The 13,831-nt window shown below is 50.3% G+C and overlaps 2 protein-coding genes across 8 annotated transcripts in view; one reads left to right on the top strand and one right to left on the bottom strand.

Annotated features, from left to right (window-relative positions):
- Positions 1-7,497, top strand: part of Idh2 (isocitrate dehydrogenase (NADP(+)) 2) — a 22,889-nt gene extending 15,392 nt beyond the window's left edge. The window contains exons 3-11 of the mRNA XM_031387098.1: positions 1,301-1,466; positions 3,156-3,316; positions 3,399-3,542; positions 4,023-4,159; positions 4,312-4,463; positions 6,194-6,306; positions 6,427-6,524; positions 6,610-6,702; positions 7,133-7,497. Coding sequence (XP_031242958.1) covers positions 1,301-1,466; positions 3,156-3,316; positions 3,399-3,542; positions 4,023-4,159; positions 4,312-4,463; positions 6,194-6,306; positions 6,427-6,524; positions 6,610-6,702; positions 7,133-7,220 — 1,152 coding nt within the window. The 3' untranslated portion in view covers positions 7,221-7,497. The remainder of the gene's footprint in view (positions 1-1,300; positions 1,467-3,155; positions 3,317-3,398; positions 3,543-4,022; positions 4,160-4,311; positions 4,464-6,193; positions 6,307-6,426; positions 6,525-6,609; positions 6,703-7,132) is intronic.
- Positions 7,498-9,919: 2,422 nt separating this feature from the next.
- The window catches only part of Znf710 (zinc finger protein 710), a 69,712-nt gene continuing 65,800 nt past the window's right edge, over positions 9,920-13,831 (bottom strand). For 6 of the 7 annotated variants that reach the window (XM_031387097.1, XM_031387095.1, XM_031387093.1 and 3 more), the window contains one exon: positions 9,920-12,348. In XM_031387097.1, the coding sequence (XP_031242957.1) occupies positions 12,340-12,348 (9 nt within the window). In that variant the 3' untranslated portion in view covers positions 9,920-12,339. The remainder of the gene's footprint in view (positions 12,349-13,831) is intronic. The other variant, XM_031387091.1, reaches the window with a different exon arrangement.

Raw genomic sequence — 13,831 nt, 5'->3', positions numbered from 1 at the left:
GCCAAAGTCTTACTCTGTAGCTCAGGCTGGCCCCAGACTTCTGAGTGCGGCAGTTACAGCACGTGCTACCATACCTAGCTGTGAGACAGGCCTTTTTGTTTGTTTGTTGGGTTGGTTGGGTTGGTTTTTTGGTTAACTGTTTTTGAGACAGGGTTTCTCTGTATAGCCCTGGCCTTCCTGGAACTCACTCTGTAGACCAGGCTGGCTTCAAACTCATAGAGATCACCAGCCTCTGTCTCCCAAGTGCTGGGATTGAAGGTGTGAGCCACCACTGCCTAGCTTTTTTTTTTCTTTTTTTTAATATTTTAGCAGGGCTGGAGAGAGGTCACAGCACTTGTTCTTGCAGAAGACCCAGGTTCAATTCCCAGCACCCACATGGCAGTTCACAACTGTTCAATAGATTCTTCTCTCTTCATAAGCATCAGGAATGCATATGCACAGACATAGATGCAAGCAAAACAGATGTACATGCAGTGGGCATGGTGGTGCATGCCTTTAATCCCAGCACTCACAAGGCAGAGGCAGGTGGATCTCTCTGAGTTCCAGGGCAACCAAGATTACATAGTGAGATCCCTTCTCAAGAGCAACAATAATAACAACAACAACAATAACAATGCTTTTATTTTTCACTATGTGCCTATGTGTGGGTATGCACAGAGGTGGCAGATTCTCTGGAGCTGAAGTTGCCTGATGTAGGTTCTAGGAATTGAACTTGGGCCCTCTGCTGGAGCAGTATACTTAACTGCCTAGCCATAGCTGCAGTCAGAGACAGGGTCTTTCTTTTTTCTTCCTTCCTTCCTTTCTTTCTTTCTTTCTTTCTTTCTTTCTTTCTTTCTTTCTTTCTTTTTCTTGGTGTATTTTTTAAGTTGGGAATTTTATTTTATTTTAAAGATTTATTTATTATTATAATTAAGTGCACTGCAGCTGTCTTCAGATGCACCAGAAGAGGGTGTCAGATCTCATTATGGGTGGTTGTGAGCCACCATGTGGTTGCTGGGATTTGAACTCAGGTCCTCTGGAAGAGCAGTCAGTGCTCTCTTACCTGCTGAGCCATCTCACCAGCCCTTTTTTGGTGTTTTTTGAGATAGGGTTTCTCTGTATAGCCCTGGCTGTCCTGGAACTCACTCTAGACCAGGCTGGCCTCTGCCTCTACCTCCTGGGATTAAAGACGTGTGCCACCACCGTCCGGAAAGAGACAGGGTCTTAACTGTGTAGCCCCAGGCTGTCACCTTGTCTGTCCAAGGCACCCTGCCCAAGTCAGTTGTCTGGCTTGACACTTTACTCTGGCTTTCTTCCCCAGCTCATACTGCCTCACGTGGATGTCCAGCTCAAGTATTTTGACCTTGGGCTTCCCAACCGTGACCAGACCAATGACCAGGTCACCATTGACTCTGCGCTGGCCACCCAGAAGTACAGTGTGGCTGTCAAGTGTGCCACAATCACCCCTGATGAGGCCCGTGTGGAAGGTATGAAGTGTGGGGTGACAGAGACTGGGAGGGTCACAGGCTATCACACTCAGATGGAAGTAGATGGCTATGTCACTTATTACGGGGCCGGGAGATGGGAGCATCAGAGCTGAGCTTCCCTGAGGCTGATGATGGAGACCCTGAGTCAGCCCGATCTCTGAGAAAGCCTGCTGTGCAGCAGGGCCTGTGACATCACTAGGATGTGCCTTGGGGAGGTGCGATTAGGGACCGGCCTCATTTTCACGGCCAGGCCAGGCTTCCGGTCTCCTAGAAGCAGGAAGGTGATATCCTTGCAGGGCTGTGTGGCTTACACCAGTGAGAGGCCTCAGCAATTACAGGGAGGAAGGAGACAGTACTGCTGTTCTCCTAGCAGTGAAGGTCTTTAAAAGCCTGGCCTTCTGGCCTCTTAGCTTGTTTAGGTTGGTATACAGAGGCTGGGCAGGAGCCTGAGGCTAAACTTGCTATTCCTGGAGCTGTCAGCATCTTCCGAAATTCCCTTTTGCCATGTGGCTGCTTGATTACCCCCACTGCACACAGTGTGGCCTTTTTTCTTCCTCTCTCCATCTCCTTTCTCCCAGCAGCTGCTGAGATTTATAGCTTGCCTGCCTTGTTTCTCTCTTAAACTAATAACATTGTCCTCTCAAGCTTCAAAAATAATAGATGAGAGGCAGGCAGATTTCTGAGTTCGAGGTCAGCCTGCTCTACAGAGTGAGTTCCAGGACAGCCAGGGCTACACAGAGAAACTCTGTCTCGAAAAACCAACAAAACAAAACAAACAAACAAACAAACAAAAAACCAATAGATGAATGTGCTTTAGGACATTTCCTTCCTAATTTCTGTAGTATGAGGAAGCGAGAGACAAGACTTCCAGTTACTCTTCAGAGCTGTGGGTGCAGCTCGGGGACAGAGTCCTTGCCTAGCATGCATAAGGCCTGGGACTCAGTCCCCAGCACTGCAAGCCAATAACAGAGGAAAACCCAAGAAACATCAGCAGAGTCTCCAGACGAGCACACGTGGGTCAGGTTTAGTCTGGAGCTCATTTCCTTGATGGATGTTAGGCAAGCACTGTGCCACTGAGCCGCATCTCCAGCCCAGTGCTGGGGTTTTATGGACAAGGTCTTATCTTGGACAGGTTGGGGTAAAGGGAAGCTGCCCTTTCTCCTCACTCAGCAACCTCCACGTGGACCTAGTAAAAATGGCAGCCAGGTATATTCTGGGCACTTTACAGATAACTTATTTAATGACAACCCAGCATGGTTAGCATTTTATCGGTTATTTCAATTCACAGCTCTAGCTAAAGCATGTTATAAGCTTCACAGTCAGAGTTGGAAGATCCCAGAGGCCCTGTGTTTAAACTCTGCGTCAGTGGTTCTCAGACTTCCTACCGCTGGAACGCTTTAATGCAATTCCTCATGTTATGGACCCCCTCCAACCATAACATTTTCGTTGCTATTTCATAACTGTAATTTTGCTACTGTTATGATCATAATGTCAATCTGTGTGTTTTCTGATGATCTTAGGGGATCCCCCATCAAAGGATCGTTCAACCCCTAGGTTGAGAACCACTGCCCTAGAGTCTAGACTCTTCTCCCTCCTTCAGGGTGACTTCTGGGGACCCCGTATGGCTTGGGGTAGTTTCTGGTTGAGAGGTGGGGCTGTGGTGGATCTATCGTATCTCTGTTCTCACAGAGTTCAAGCTGAAGAAAATGTGGAAGAGCCCTAACGGAACCATCCGGAACATCCTTGGGGGAACCGTCTTCAGAGAGCCAATCATCTGCAAAAACATCCCCCGCCTTGTCCCTGGCTGGACCAAGCCCATCACCATTGGCAGGCACGCCCATGGCGACCAGGTAGGCCAGGCTTGGTGACAAAGTCCGTTGACTCATGCTCCCCACGGGAAGCCTTGGCTTGAACTGCCTCTCCTCTCTGCAGTACAAGGCCACAGATTTTGTGGTAGATCGAGCTGGCATGTTCAAGTTGGTCTTCACCCCAAAGGATGGCAGCAGTGCCAAGGAGTGGGAGGTGTATAACTTCCCTGCCGGAGGCGTTGGGATGGGGATGTACAACACCGACGAGGTAAGGCCCTGGCCATGCTCCTCTACATCTCTATCTCCGTCTAGCTTGTAGTTATCTTTGCTTCTGTTGGCCTCATTCTCATGGCAGGAAGAGGTAGAAGAGACCACGTGGTCAGAAAAGAACCCCTCCTTGCAAAGGCTAAGATTGGGCCACATGACCACCTTTAAGCCAATCACTGATGGCCAGGGAGGAAGAGCTCTGATTGGATAAGTTGGAGACACGTGGCAAATCAGGCCTCACAATAGGTCACTTCACCAGGCCTGCACCAGCTATAAGGTCTAGGAATTATGAGGTAGAAAAAGCGGTCATAAGTTTAATTGGCAGTGCTCTCAGAAGTCTGGTGGGAGAAGATGGCCAACCAGGGGCTCGTTGCATGGTAGCAGGAGTCGAGGAGTCTTATGGAGGTGCTGCTGGCCCTGGGTCCTCGGCAGACTGGCCGTCCTGAGCCTTGGGGCCATGCTGTGCCCGCTCTCCCCACAGTCCATCTCGGGCTTCGCGCACAGCTGCTTCCAGTACTCTATTCAGAAGAAATGGCCGCTCTACTTGAGCACCAAGAACACCATTCTGAAGGCCTATGACGGGCGTTTCAAGGACATCTTCCAGGAGATCTTTGACAAGTAACAACCTCTGACGCTTCCTGAGGGCACCACAGCGCCCCCAGCTCCCTTGCGCCATCCCTACTTTACCTGGGGAGGTTGTTTTCCCAGTGTGCGCTTGGTTCAGCTTTGAGGTTCGGGGGTGTGTGTTTAACCTGCCCTTTTGCCCCCAGGCACTATAAGACTGACTTTGACAAGAATAAGATTTGGTACGAGCATCGGCTCATCGACGACATGGTGGCCCAGGTACTCAAGTCTTCTGGTGGCTTTGTGTGGGCCTGCAAGAACTATGATGGAGATGTACAGTCTGACATCCTGGCTCAAGGTACGCTGGAACAAGCCCCTCCCTGAGGGAGAAACTGATGGTATTCCATGACTGGAATGACTTTTTTTGTTTTTTTGCTTTTGTTTTTGTTTTTCGAGACAGGGTTTTTCTCTGTGTAGCCCTGGCTGTCCTGGAACTCATTCTGTAGAACAGGCTGGCTTCAAACTCAGAGATCCGCCTGTTTCTGCCTCCTGAGTGCTGGGATTAAAAGTGTGCACCACTACCCGGCAATTTTTTCTTTAATTAAAAGATTTCAATATGATTGTGTAAGCAAGGGTTAAGTGAAAGAGAGGCTCTGAGGAAGAAAGTAAGACGCACCCAAGAACATGGGCATGAACTCCTCAAAGAATCTTCTGGAGGTGTGTGTGTGATTTCCCCCATGGAGGCCAGAAGTTGATGTCAGGTGTCTTCTATTGTGTTCCGTTATTGTATTAATGTACAGTAATAATGTACATTGTTATTTTTAGTATATATTTTTAAAATTACACTTAAAAGGCCAAGCATGGTGGCATTATAAACAGAGGCAGTTGGATCCCTGTGTGCTCGAAGACATAGCCAGTTTTAGGGCAGCCAGACTTACATAATAGACCTTCTCTAAAAAAAATTTTATGTGTTTATTATTTATTTTTCTGTCTACCCAGCGCTACTGGGGATTATATATATGGCCTCATGAAAGCTAGGTGAGTGCACTACTACTGAGCTACACCTGCAGGTCTTTATCTGTGCTTGTGAGCATGTGCAGCACTCGTGTAAAGGTCAGAGGGCACCCTGCAGGAGTTGATTCTTTTCACCATGTGGGTCCTGGAGATTGAACTCAAGTTGTCAGGGTTGGTGGCAATAACCTTTACCAGCGGAGCTGTCTTGTCTTCCCTCTGACATCTTGAGACAGGGCAGACTAGTTGGCTGGGTGAATCCAAGGGATCTGCCCATCTCCGTCCCTGTAACTGTTGTAACAGAGAAAGGAGTGCAGGATGCTGAGTTCGGGTGCCTCACACTTGTAACCTCAGCTCTCAGGAGGACGAGGTAGGCAGACTGCTGTAATTTTAGGCCGGCTTGGGTTACCTAGTGAGTTCCAGGCCACACAAAAATAAACAAGACAGAAAAAGGGCCATTGAGATGGCTCAGTCATAAAGGCACTTGCCACCGAGATTGACAGTTTGAGTCTGATCCCTGGAACCTACATGGTGGAGGAAACAGACTCTTGCAAAGTTGTCCTCTGACCTCTACACATAACTCTGGCCCATGTGCATCATCCCCTTCACAAAATAAAAACAAATAAATGTAAAAAAAAAAAACTCAGAAAACAAAACCAAGCTGGACCTTTTTCTTATGTAAGCTCCCCAGTTTTTTTCCCTCGGTCTTTCACATGCTTTGTGGGTCTAGGGAAGTTTTTTGATTCCCCAGAGTCCTTGACAACAGACTCATTCCAGCTGAAATCTGGATTTGGGGACATTTGGACTAAAGGGGCCTTACAGCATCAGAAACAGGGAGGGTTGCAAGATAAGCTGATGGCGGCTTACTTCTTCTTGAAATGGTCTTCCTAGAGGTTTCAGGCCTGACTGCCTCAGACCATGGGGTCTGGAAAGGAAGCACACAGATCGGTTCTAGCATGGTGACAGCTGCCTGGGAGGCTCTGCTGGCCTCTCAGCTGCAGTGGGCTGGCCTGGGGTCTGAGATGAAGGGTTCTGAGCTGAAGCATGGCTTTGAGGGGAGATCTGCCCACCCCCCAGGCTTTGGCTCCCTCGGCCTGATGACATCTGTGCTGGTCTGCCCCGATGGGAAGACAATTGAGGCTGAGGCTGCTCATGGGACAGTCACCCGCCATTACCGAGAGCACCAGAAGGTAAATGTGTGCGCTTCAAGGTCCAAAACCCACTGGCCCTGGTGGCTGGGAGGATGAACCTGATCTGCCAGCCTGGATGGCTGTATCTGGCACTCTGCTGATCCTGTGGCCTATTCCCAGGGCCGGCCCACCAGTACCAACCCTATTGCCAGCATCTTTGCCTGGACACGGGGTCTGGAGCATCGGGGGAAGTTGGATGGGAACCAGGATCTCATCAGGTGAGCTCATGGGGAGGGCTTGTGCTGGTGCGGCCCACAGTTCTGCCCAGCACACCAGGGCCTCACTTTGCCGCATCTCCTGCAGGTTTGCACAGACGCTGGAGAAGGTGTGCGTGGAGACTGTGGAGAGCGGAGCAATGACCAAGGACCTGGCTGGCTGCATCCATGGCCTTAGCAAGTGTGTGCTTTGGGAAAGAGGGCTTGAGACCTCAGCAGGTGGGAGGAATCCAGGGGACCCCACTTAGAGTCTCTCTCATGAGTGGGTAGAGTGGCCTGGGGTCTGGGGCAGGATAAGTCCTGAGAAACGGCTCAGGCCAAGCCTCCCTAGACCAGGTCTGAGTTGGTCCCCACTGGCAGTTGCTTAGTTCCTTTGCTTTCCTTCTTAAACCTTTCTCTGGCTTCCTTTATGAGGCCTGTGCCCGGTAGCTTGTCACTTTTAACTTTCTGCTGAATTTATTGTGGCCCTCTAGCAGTGGGCTACTAGCAGACTTGGACCCGTGCCTGGTGGCATGAGAAGGGCATTCTGATGCCTGAGGTCGGATGGCCTGGGAAGGGCTTGGTTGATGGCCTCCAGGAGGCCTGAGTCACCCCTGATGTTCTCTTGGCAGTGTGAAGCTGAATGAGCACTTCCTGAACACCACAGACTTCCTGGACACCATTAAGAGCAATCTGGACAGAGCTCTGGGCAAGCAGTAGGGGTGGACACTACCCAGCTCCAGTGGGTGCTCCATGCATGGCAGAGGATGGGCCTCCCAGCCCCTCTCTCTCTGGTGGCCTTTCTAGGGGACATTTTTTTACATATATATATGATGGAGGTGTTTTTTAAAGTATGTGAGCATTTTCCCTCACGGTGAACATGAGGCAGGAACGGTGTGCTTTACCTCAGCCAGTCAGTGTGTTTTGCATACTGTCATTTATATTGCTCTGAATCACACGGTGCCATATTTAGCTACTAAAAAGCTCTTCGAAAAAGTGTCTTGATGTGTTTGTCCCTGAGTGGGAGGAAGCAGCTGGTAGGATGGCCCAGGGACAGGGTTGGGGTGCCTCGGGCTGTTACTAGGTCAGCCAGGGGGCCCACCTTTCATGAGAGGGAACAAGGCGGCCTGTGGGCCTCCTGCATTCTTCATTGACTGCTCGAGCTGCCAGACTTTTGGGGTAAGGCCCTGGTTTCCTCACAGAGTTGCATGTAGTGTTTGTTGCTGAGCTAGAGCTGGGGCAGCTCATGTAGAATCTCTTAAGGTGATCCCATCTCTCTACCTAGCGATTATCGTTTTGTGGTAGTATCCTAGATACGTCTTATTAACACACGCACCTTCCGTAGTGCTGAGACTCCACCCTTTAGCTTTGTGTACACTAAGCACACATTCTACCTCTGCAACGCAACCTCGTCCTTGTATTAACTTAGCTGAGACAAGGCCTTATCACTACGTAGCTCTGGCTAGTTTGGAACTCACTTTATGGATCAGTCTGCTCTTGAAGTCACAAAGATCTACCTCCCTACTTCCCAAGGCAGGGATTCAAGGCCTGTGCGATCAGGCTCAGGTTCCTTTGCCCTGTTATATGCTAGAAACCGATTTCCCCAGTCTCTGCAGGCCTGTCCAAGCTTGCCTAGGTCTGTGTGTGTCCAGGATCCCATTCCCATCCTCAGACTTATTGTTTGGTACAACTAGAAAAGTAATGTGGAAAAGTTCTCCAAAGCCATATATACATTTATTGGAAAGCAGTGTCCCTGTGCAGTCAGTGACTTCTCTTTCTGCTTGTTGGTCCTGTGGGAAATTTGGGTAACTTTTTTTAAAGATTTATTTATTTTATGCATATGAGTACACTGTAGCTGTACAGAGCCACCATCTGGTTGCTGGGAATTGAACTCAGGACCTCTGCTTGCTCAGGCCTGTTTTCTCCAGCCCAAAAGATTATTATTATTGTTGATTATTATTATTATTATGTAACTACTCTGTAGCTGTCTTTAGACACACCAGAAGAGGGTGTCAGATCAAATTACAGATGTTTTTGAGCCACCATGTGGTTGCTGGGGTTTGAACTCGAGAAGAACAGTCCGTGTTCTTACCCGCTGAGTCATCTCACCAGCCCCTTGGGTAACTTTTGATAATGCAGTCAGCTTTCTGTATCTGGAGTTGGCAGTGCTGGGAATTGAGTTTAGCTAAGGCAAGTATTTTATCACCTCGAACTCAGAAATCCATCTGCCTCTGCCTCCCAAGTGCTGGGATTAAAGGTGTGTGCCACCACTGCCCAGCACAACAAGTGCTCATCTCCACCCCATCACCTGCCTTTTTTTCTTTTTTAAAAAACATGGCTTTGTGTATCTTAGACTAGCCTCAATTTTCTATATAATTAAGGATGACTTTGAGCTTCTTAGCCTCCTGTATCCACCTCTTGGATGCTGGTATCATGGGCATGTCACAATACTGTGTATGTGGGGCTGGGCATCAAATCCAGGGTGGTCTCCTGTACAGTAGGCAAGTAGTCTACTAAACAAGTCTCACACACGGCCCTAGCCTCAGGTTTAAAGAGTACTTTAGTACTTTATGGGGTACTTTGCCTGTTTATATGTCTGTGTGCCATGTACATGCGGGGCCACTGAACTCAGAAGTCATTGGAGACTCTAGAACTAGTTGTTAGAGACAATTGTGAAATGCCACATGGGTGGTGGGAATTGAACCTGGATGCTCTGGAAGAGCAACAAATGCATTTTTTTTTTTTTTCCAGACAGGGTTTCTCTGTGTAGCCCTGGCTGTCCTGGAACTCACTCTGTAGACCAGGCTGGCCTCGAACTCAGAAATCCACCTGCCTCTACCTCCCAAGTGCTGGGATTAAAGGTGTGTGCCGCCACCGCCCCGCTCTTAACCAATTATCTCTTGCCTCTAGCCTCGAGTTTTATGTTTGCAGATCCAAGAATGGGAATATTTGGAAACAAGTCAGGGATAGCAGTGCACTTGGGAAGCTGAGGTAGAAAGATTAGTCACCATGAGTTTGACTAACCTGTCTCAAAAATAGAAAACAAAAAATCTCCAAAGGCCAGGTGTGCACACATGCCTGCTTCAGGGAGCTGAGAGGAAGACAGCTGCATTCCAGGCCAGACACAGGCAGACAGTGGGAGCCTGTGGCAAAAAGCCTCAAAACTATACAAACAACCCAGAAAAAGAAGCTAGGCGTGGGAGAACTCATCTGTCTTCCCAGCCCTTCACAGGACCCCGTCTCAAACATTAATAAAACCTGCCCTTAGGGCTTGGAGCACCCCTAACTATCTGGCAGGTCAGGTGGCTGAGATTGTCTTGTAGTTCCAGAGAGGGATGCTGTCTGGCTTGTAACCAGGGAGCTTTGTCAGGACCTCCTTGGGGGGCAAGGGCCTCCAAGAGCATCGAGAAGAAGTCACCTCACTAAAGAATATTCATTTATTTATAATTATTGCTAAGTAAACTTCTCTTTTAAACAGGAACATAAAAACACAGTAGGGCTCTGCACAAGTGGAATTCGCTAAACAGTTGGTTTGTATACACGTCAAAATAAGTTAGAGTGGAATTCGGCCAGGGCTTCTGAGTCACCCTTTTCGGAAGCCTGGGAGGGGTGAGGCTGGAGCCGTGCCAGGACCACCTCCAGCTCCAACTGTGTACTGTGCTGTGCCTTCCTCTCCGCTTTGCCCGGGCACAAGGCAAGGGCAGGGGCTTTTTGAGTATGGCACCCCCCAGGGGGTTGTGCCAATGGCAGGCTGGGAGAGAGTGGGAGACCCCACCCAGGCCAGACTTCTCCCTTCTGTTCCAAGACCAAGGCCACTGCATTGGCAGGAGAGGAGGAGGAGGAGGAGGAGGAGGAAGAGGAGGTACAGGGTGCTTTTTGGTACCAGGGGAGAAAGTCACTGTGGGAAGAGGTAGTTTGCAGGGGTGATACCTTCTGCTCAGCAGGAGAAATAAATGTCTTGTACAGTGACACCTAATCACTGCCACCTGAGGGTCATCATGATGGGTACCTGGGAGGCCGGGAGCCATGGGAAACCACACTTGGGCCACTGTGTGCCCCTTACCCCCAGTCTTGAACAGTCACCCTGAGGCCTGGCTTGGTGTTTCACTTAGGGACAGGCTTGGGGGCCGTCACAATGCAAATCAGCACCCTCTGCCCCAGCTGGTTTTCCCCTCTTGGTTTCTCAGCCAAAGCTGGTGGCTTCATCTATGCCTTTTTGGGGTTCGCCCTGCCTGCTCCTCCCCTTGGGGGCCTTGGGATTTGTGGGCAGGAGTTTATGAATGTGCTAGTCACTACCTGGAGGACAGAGGGGAGGAGAGTGGACAGGCAGAGAGAGCCAGCTGGCTGGATAGGGCCAGGTAGGTTCTCTGCCTCCCCTTTCCTTCCCGCCTTAGCCATCTGAGGCTTCCAGCTAGTGACACACCTGGGCCAGGGCTCTGGCCCCTCAGGCCTGGGTGCTTTAGGAAAGGGAAGCAGGAAGCACCCACAGCACACAAGAAAGCTGAGGCTTCAACGAACCAAAAACCAACCAACCAACCAAAAAAACAGCTAAAAAAACAAAAAACAAACCCTCTCCATCAAAGATCATAGACAAGAGAGTTGGAAAGGAAAACATAAATTACCTTCAAAATATCCTCATTTGCTCAAAACAGAATTCTTTTCCTCCCTCTCTATGGTCTTCAATTAAATATGTTGCTCTTCCTTGGGAGCCTGCTGAGCCTCAGCTCACCCACTCCTCACAACACCTGCTTGCTCATAAAAAACAAGTAACAAAAAACATTCTAGTTCCCCTCATCCCAAGGGTGGTCGTCTTCCTTGGCTTCCCTTGAGGACAGCCTCTCTTGGTCCCAGAGATGTGTCACCCTGCCCTTCCCCCCTGGCCCAAGGGGCCTCCAGCTATCCTTTGTTAATGCTTGCCAGATGCAAGGCATGTCCTGGTTTTGTTTGGTGAGGACATTGTGGTTGGTACGTTAGCATGGAACAGACCTGGATGAAATTTGTTGAAACGCACATTAGGGACATTCTTTCAAACCGGGCTGGGGCAGGGGAGCTCTGCAGGCTGCCTGGGAGGGTGCTCTGGAGGCTGGACTCCCCGGCTCTCCTACAGGCAGGGCCAGGGCTAGGGCCGCATGCATGCCTGCATGGAGCGAAGGGGAGGCCCAGGAGGTAGAAGGCAGAGTGCCCTGCCTGGCTCTTGAGTGACGGGGAAGGGAAGAGGTTCTTGGGTCTGAGCAGGGTGGGGGAGGGCAGTGCTGGCCAGTGCAGGAGCTCAGATGTCTTTAAAGGCGGTGCAGAAGAGAGACAAGACCTGGCTCAAACATTCTCTTCCCGGAGAGCGCCTCTGGGCCTGAGGTGGCTTGGAGAAGACCTCTAAGTCTGTGCCTGTAAGAGGCCTCACTAGCATTTCCCCTGCCCACGCACAGCAGCAGGCCAAGGAGAACCAGATGCGGACCTCCCGGTTACCTTTCCCTCACCGGGATGCCTAGGCCTGTGCCCAGCTCCCTGCAAGGACAGTAGTACAGTCTCCATTTGGTCTAAAGGTCCCTAGTGGTGCAAATGTCTGAGGGTTGGGGGCAGGAGGGCCGGGCAGTGGGCAGTAGCTTGGTTCTGGGCTGCATTGGGGCAGCCCTCAGTATGTGGGTTTCACCCTGCGCCCTCCCCGCCCACTCAGCGGCCTGCTATAGCACATTGTAGTAGGCCATCTCTTTCATGGCCTGCTCAGTGAGGGCGCTGGCCTCCGCGCTGCCGTCCACACTGCTGTAGGGGTAGGCGTTTTCCTCGAAGTCCTCCATCTCCTGATGGTTGTCAAGTTCAGAGGGGTCGGGGCCTGCCAGCTCCATCATGGGGTCTATAAGAGAGGGGCACAGTTAGGCCTAAACACTGGGCATCCCCAGCGTCCTGCAGGAAGCAGGGGACCTTAAAGTCCAGCCTCTGTTTCCTTGGTCTTCATATCCAGACAGTTACAAACCCTACCGCTGGGTGCACAAGGAAGGGCCATGGACTGAATAGGTCCTCGGCCTGCCCTTGACTTCTGGGTGATGTTGCCTTGCCTCTGCTAGGTCACAAAGCCCTTCTGGGTCATCTGCAGTGTCTGTTTCTAGTTCCCCCTTTGCTATGGGACTCGTCGTGCCCACTGCATGCCAAGTGCTCCCCGGACCTCACCTCATCCAATGTTTGCCTGCAACCTCAGCGTGCAGACTGAAAGGCTGATCAACTTCCCAAAGTCATGCCACAAGTGCTCCTGTGAACCTGCAAAGCTCTACCTCAAACACCAGCAGGGGTGGTTTCTCCACATTACTGCACAAACCAGCCCCACCCTGGTCCTGGGTTCTCCAAGGACAAACTCAGCCAAGGTAGGTAGTAGTTAAAGCATCCCTGGAGACAGGAGGAGGTCTGAGAAGTGCCTTGTAACTCTGCCAAATTGGAATCTTACTATAAAGCTTGCTGTTGTGACATAAGCAGCATAAGTTCCTCTTGAGGAGACATGAACCAGTAGCCCAGGAGGATGGCTGGCAGGGACTGAGGCTCACCGGTGGAGTGGGTTTTGCTCCTGCCCACTGAAGAAATTCGGTGGTTAAGGGGAAGCAGACCCAGCCCAGGGCTCACCCTGATAGGTCCATGGTAGGTATCACTAACCTCTGGGACTGTGATCCTTTGTGGCAGGCCACTGCAGGACATCATAGGGTCCTGCACTCTTCCCACCTGAGCATTTTCCCAGTTATGACATCCATATATCTATCCCTTGAGGGTTAAATTAACGAGTAGCTTAGGAATTGGCATGTAACCTAAGTCCGACCACTGGATCAGAAGGGAATGCTTGCTGGCAGGTTATTGGTTTTAAAGAAGGAAGACAACTTTTGTCCCTTCTCTGGATGTGCCAGGAAGCCATGTTCTGGTGGCTACTGTTATACCTTGAGTGCAGGAGAAAATGCCAGTGATGTGGGGTTTAATGATGGCCTAGGCTTTCAATCTCTCTCTCCATTTTTTCTTTTCTGAGACAGGGTTTCTTGTTGTAGCCTTGGCTGTCCTGGAACTTACTATGTAGACCAGGCTGGCCTCAAATTCAAAGAACTGCCTGACTATGCCTTCCCAGTGCTGGGATTAAAGATGTACTCTCCCATGCATGGCTTTCTCTCTCTCTTTTGACTAGATTTCATGTAGCTCAGGCTATCCTCAAACTCATTGACCTTGAACTTTTGTCCTCTTGTCTACACCTCTAAAATGCTGAGATCATAGTGGTGCACCACCACACCCAATTTATAGGGTGCTGGGGTCAAACCCAGGACCTTGTGCATGCTAAGCAAGCACTACCCACTGAGCTATCTCCAGTT

The sequence above is a fragment of the Mastomys coucha genome, unplaced genomic scaffold, assembly GCF_008632895.1.
Source record: "Mastomys coucha isolate ucsf_1 unplaced genomic scaffold, UCSF_Mcou_1 pScaffold21, whole genome shotgun sequence".
Classification (NCBI taxonomy): Eukaryota; Metazoa; Chordata; class Mammalia; order Rodentia; family Muridae; genus Mastomys; species Mastomys coucha.
Note: the sequence above shows the minus strand (reverse complement) of the source record. Positions and strands in the feature narration are given on the sequence as shown.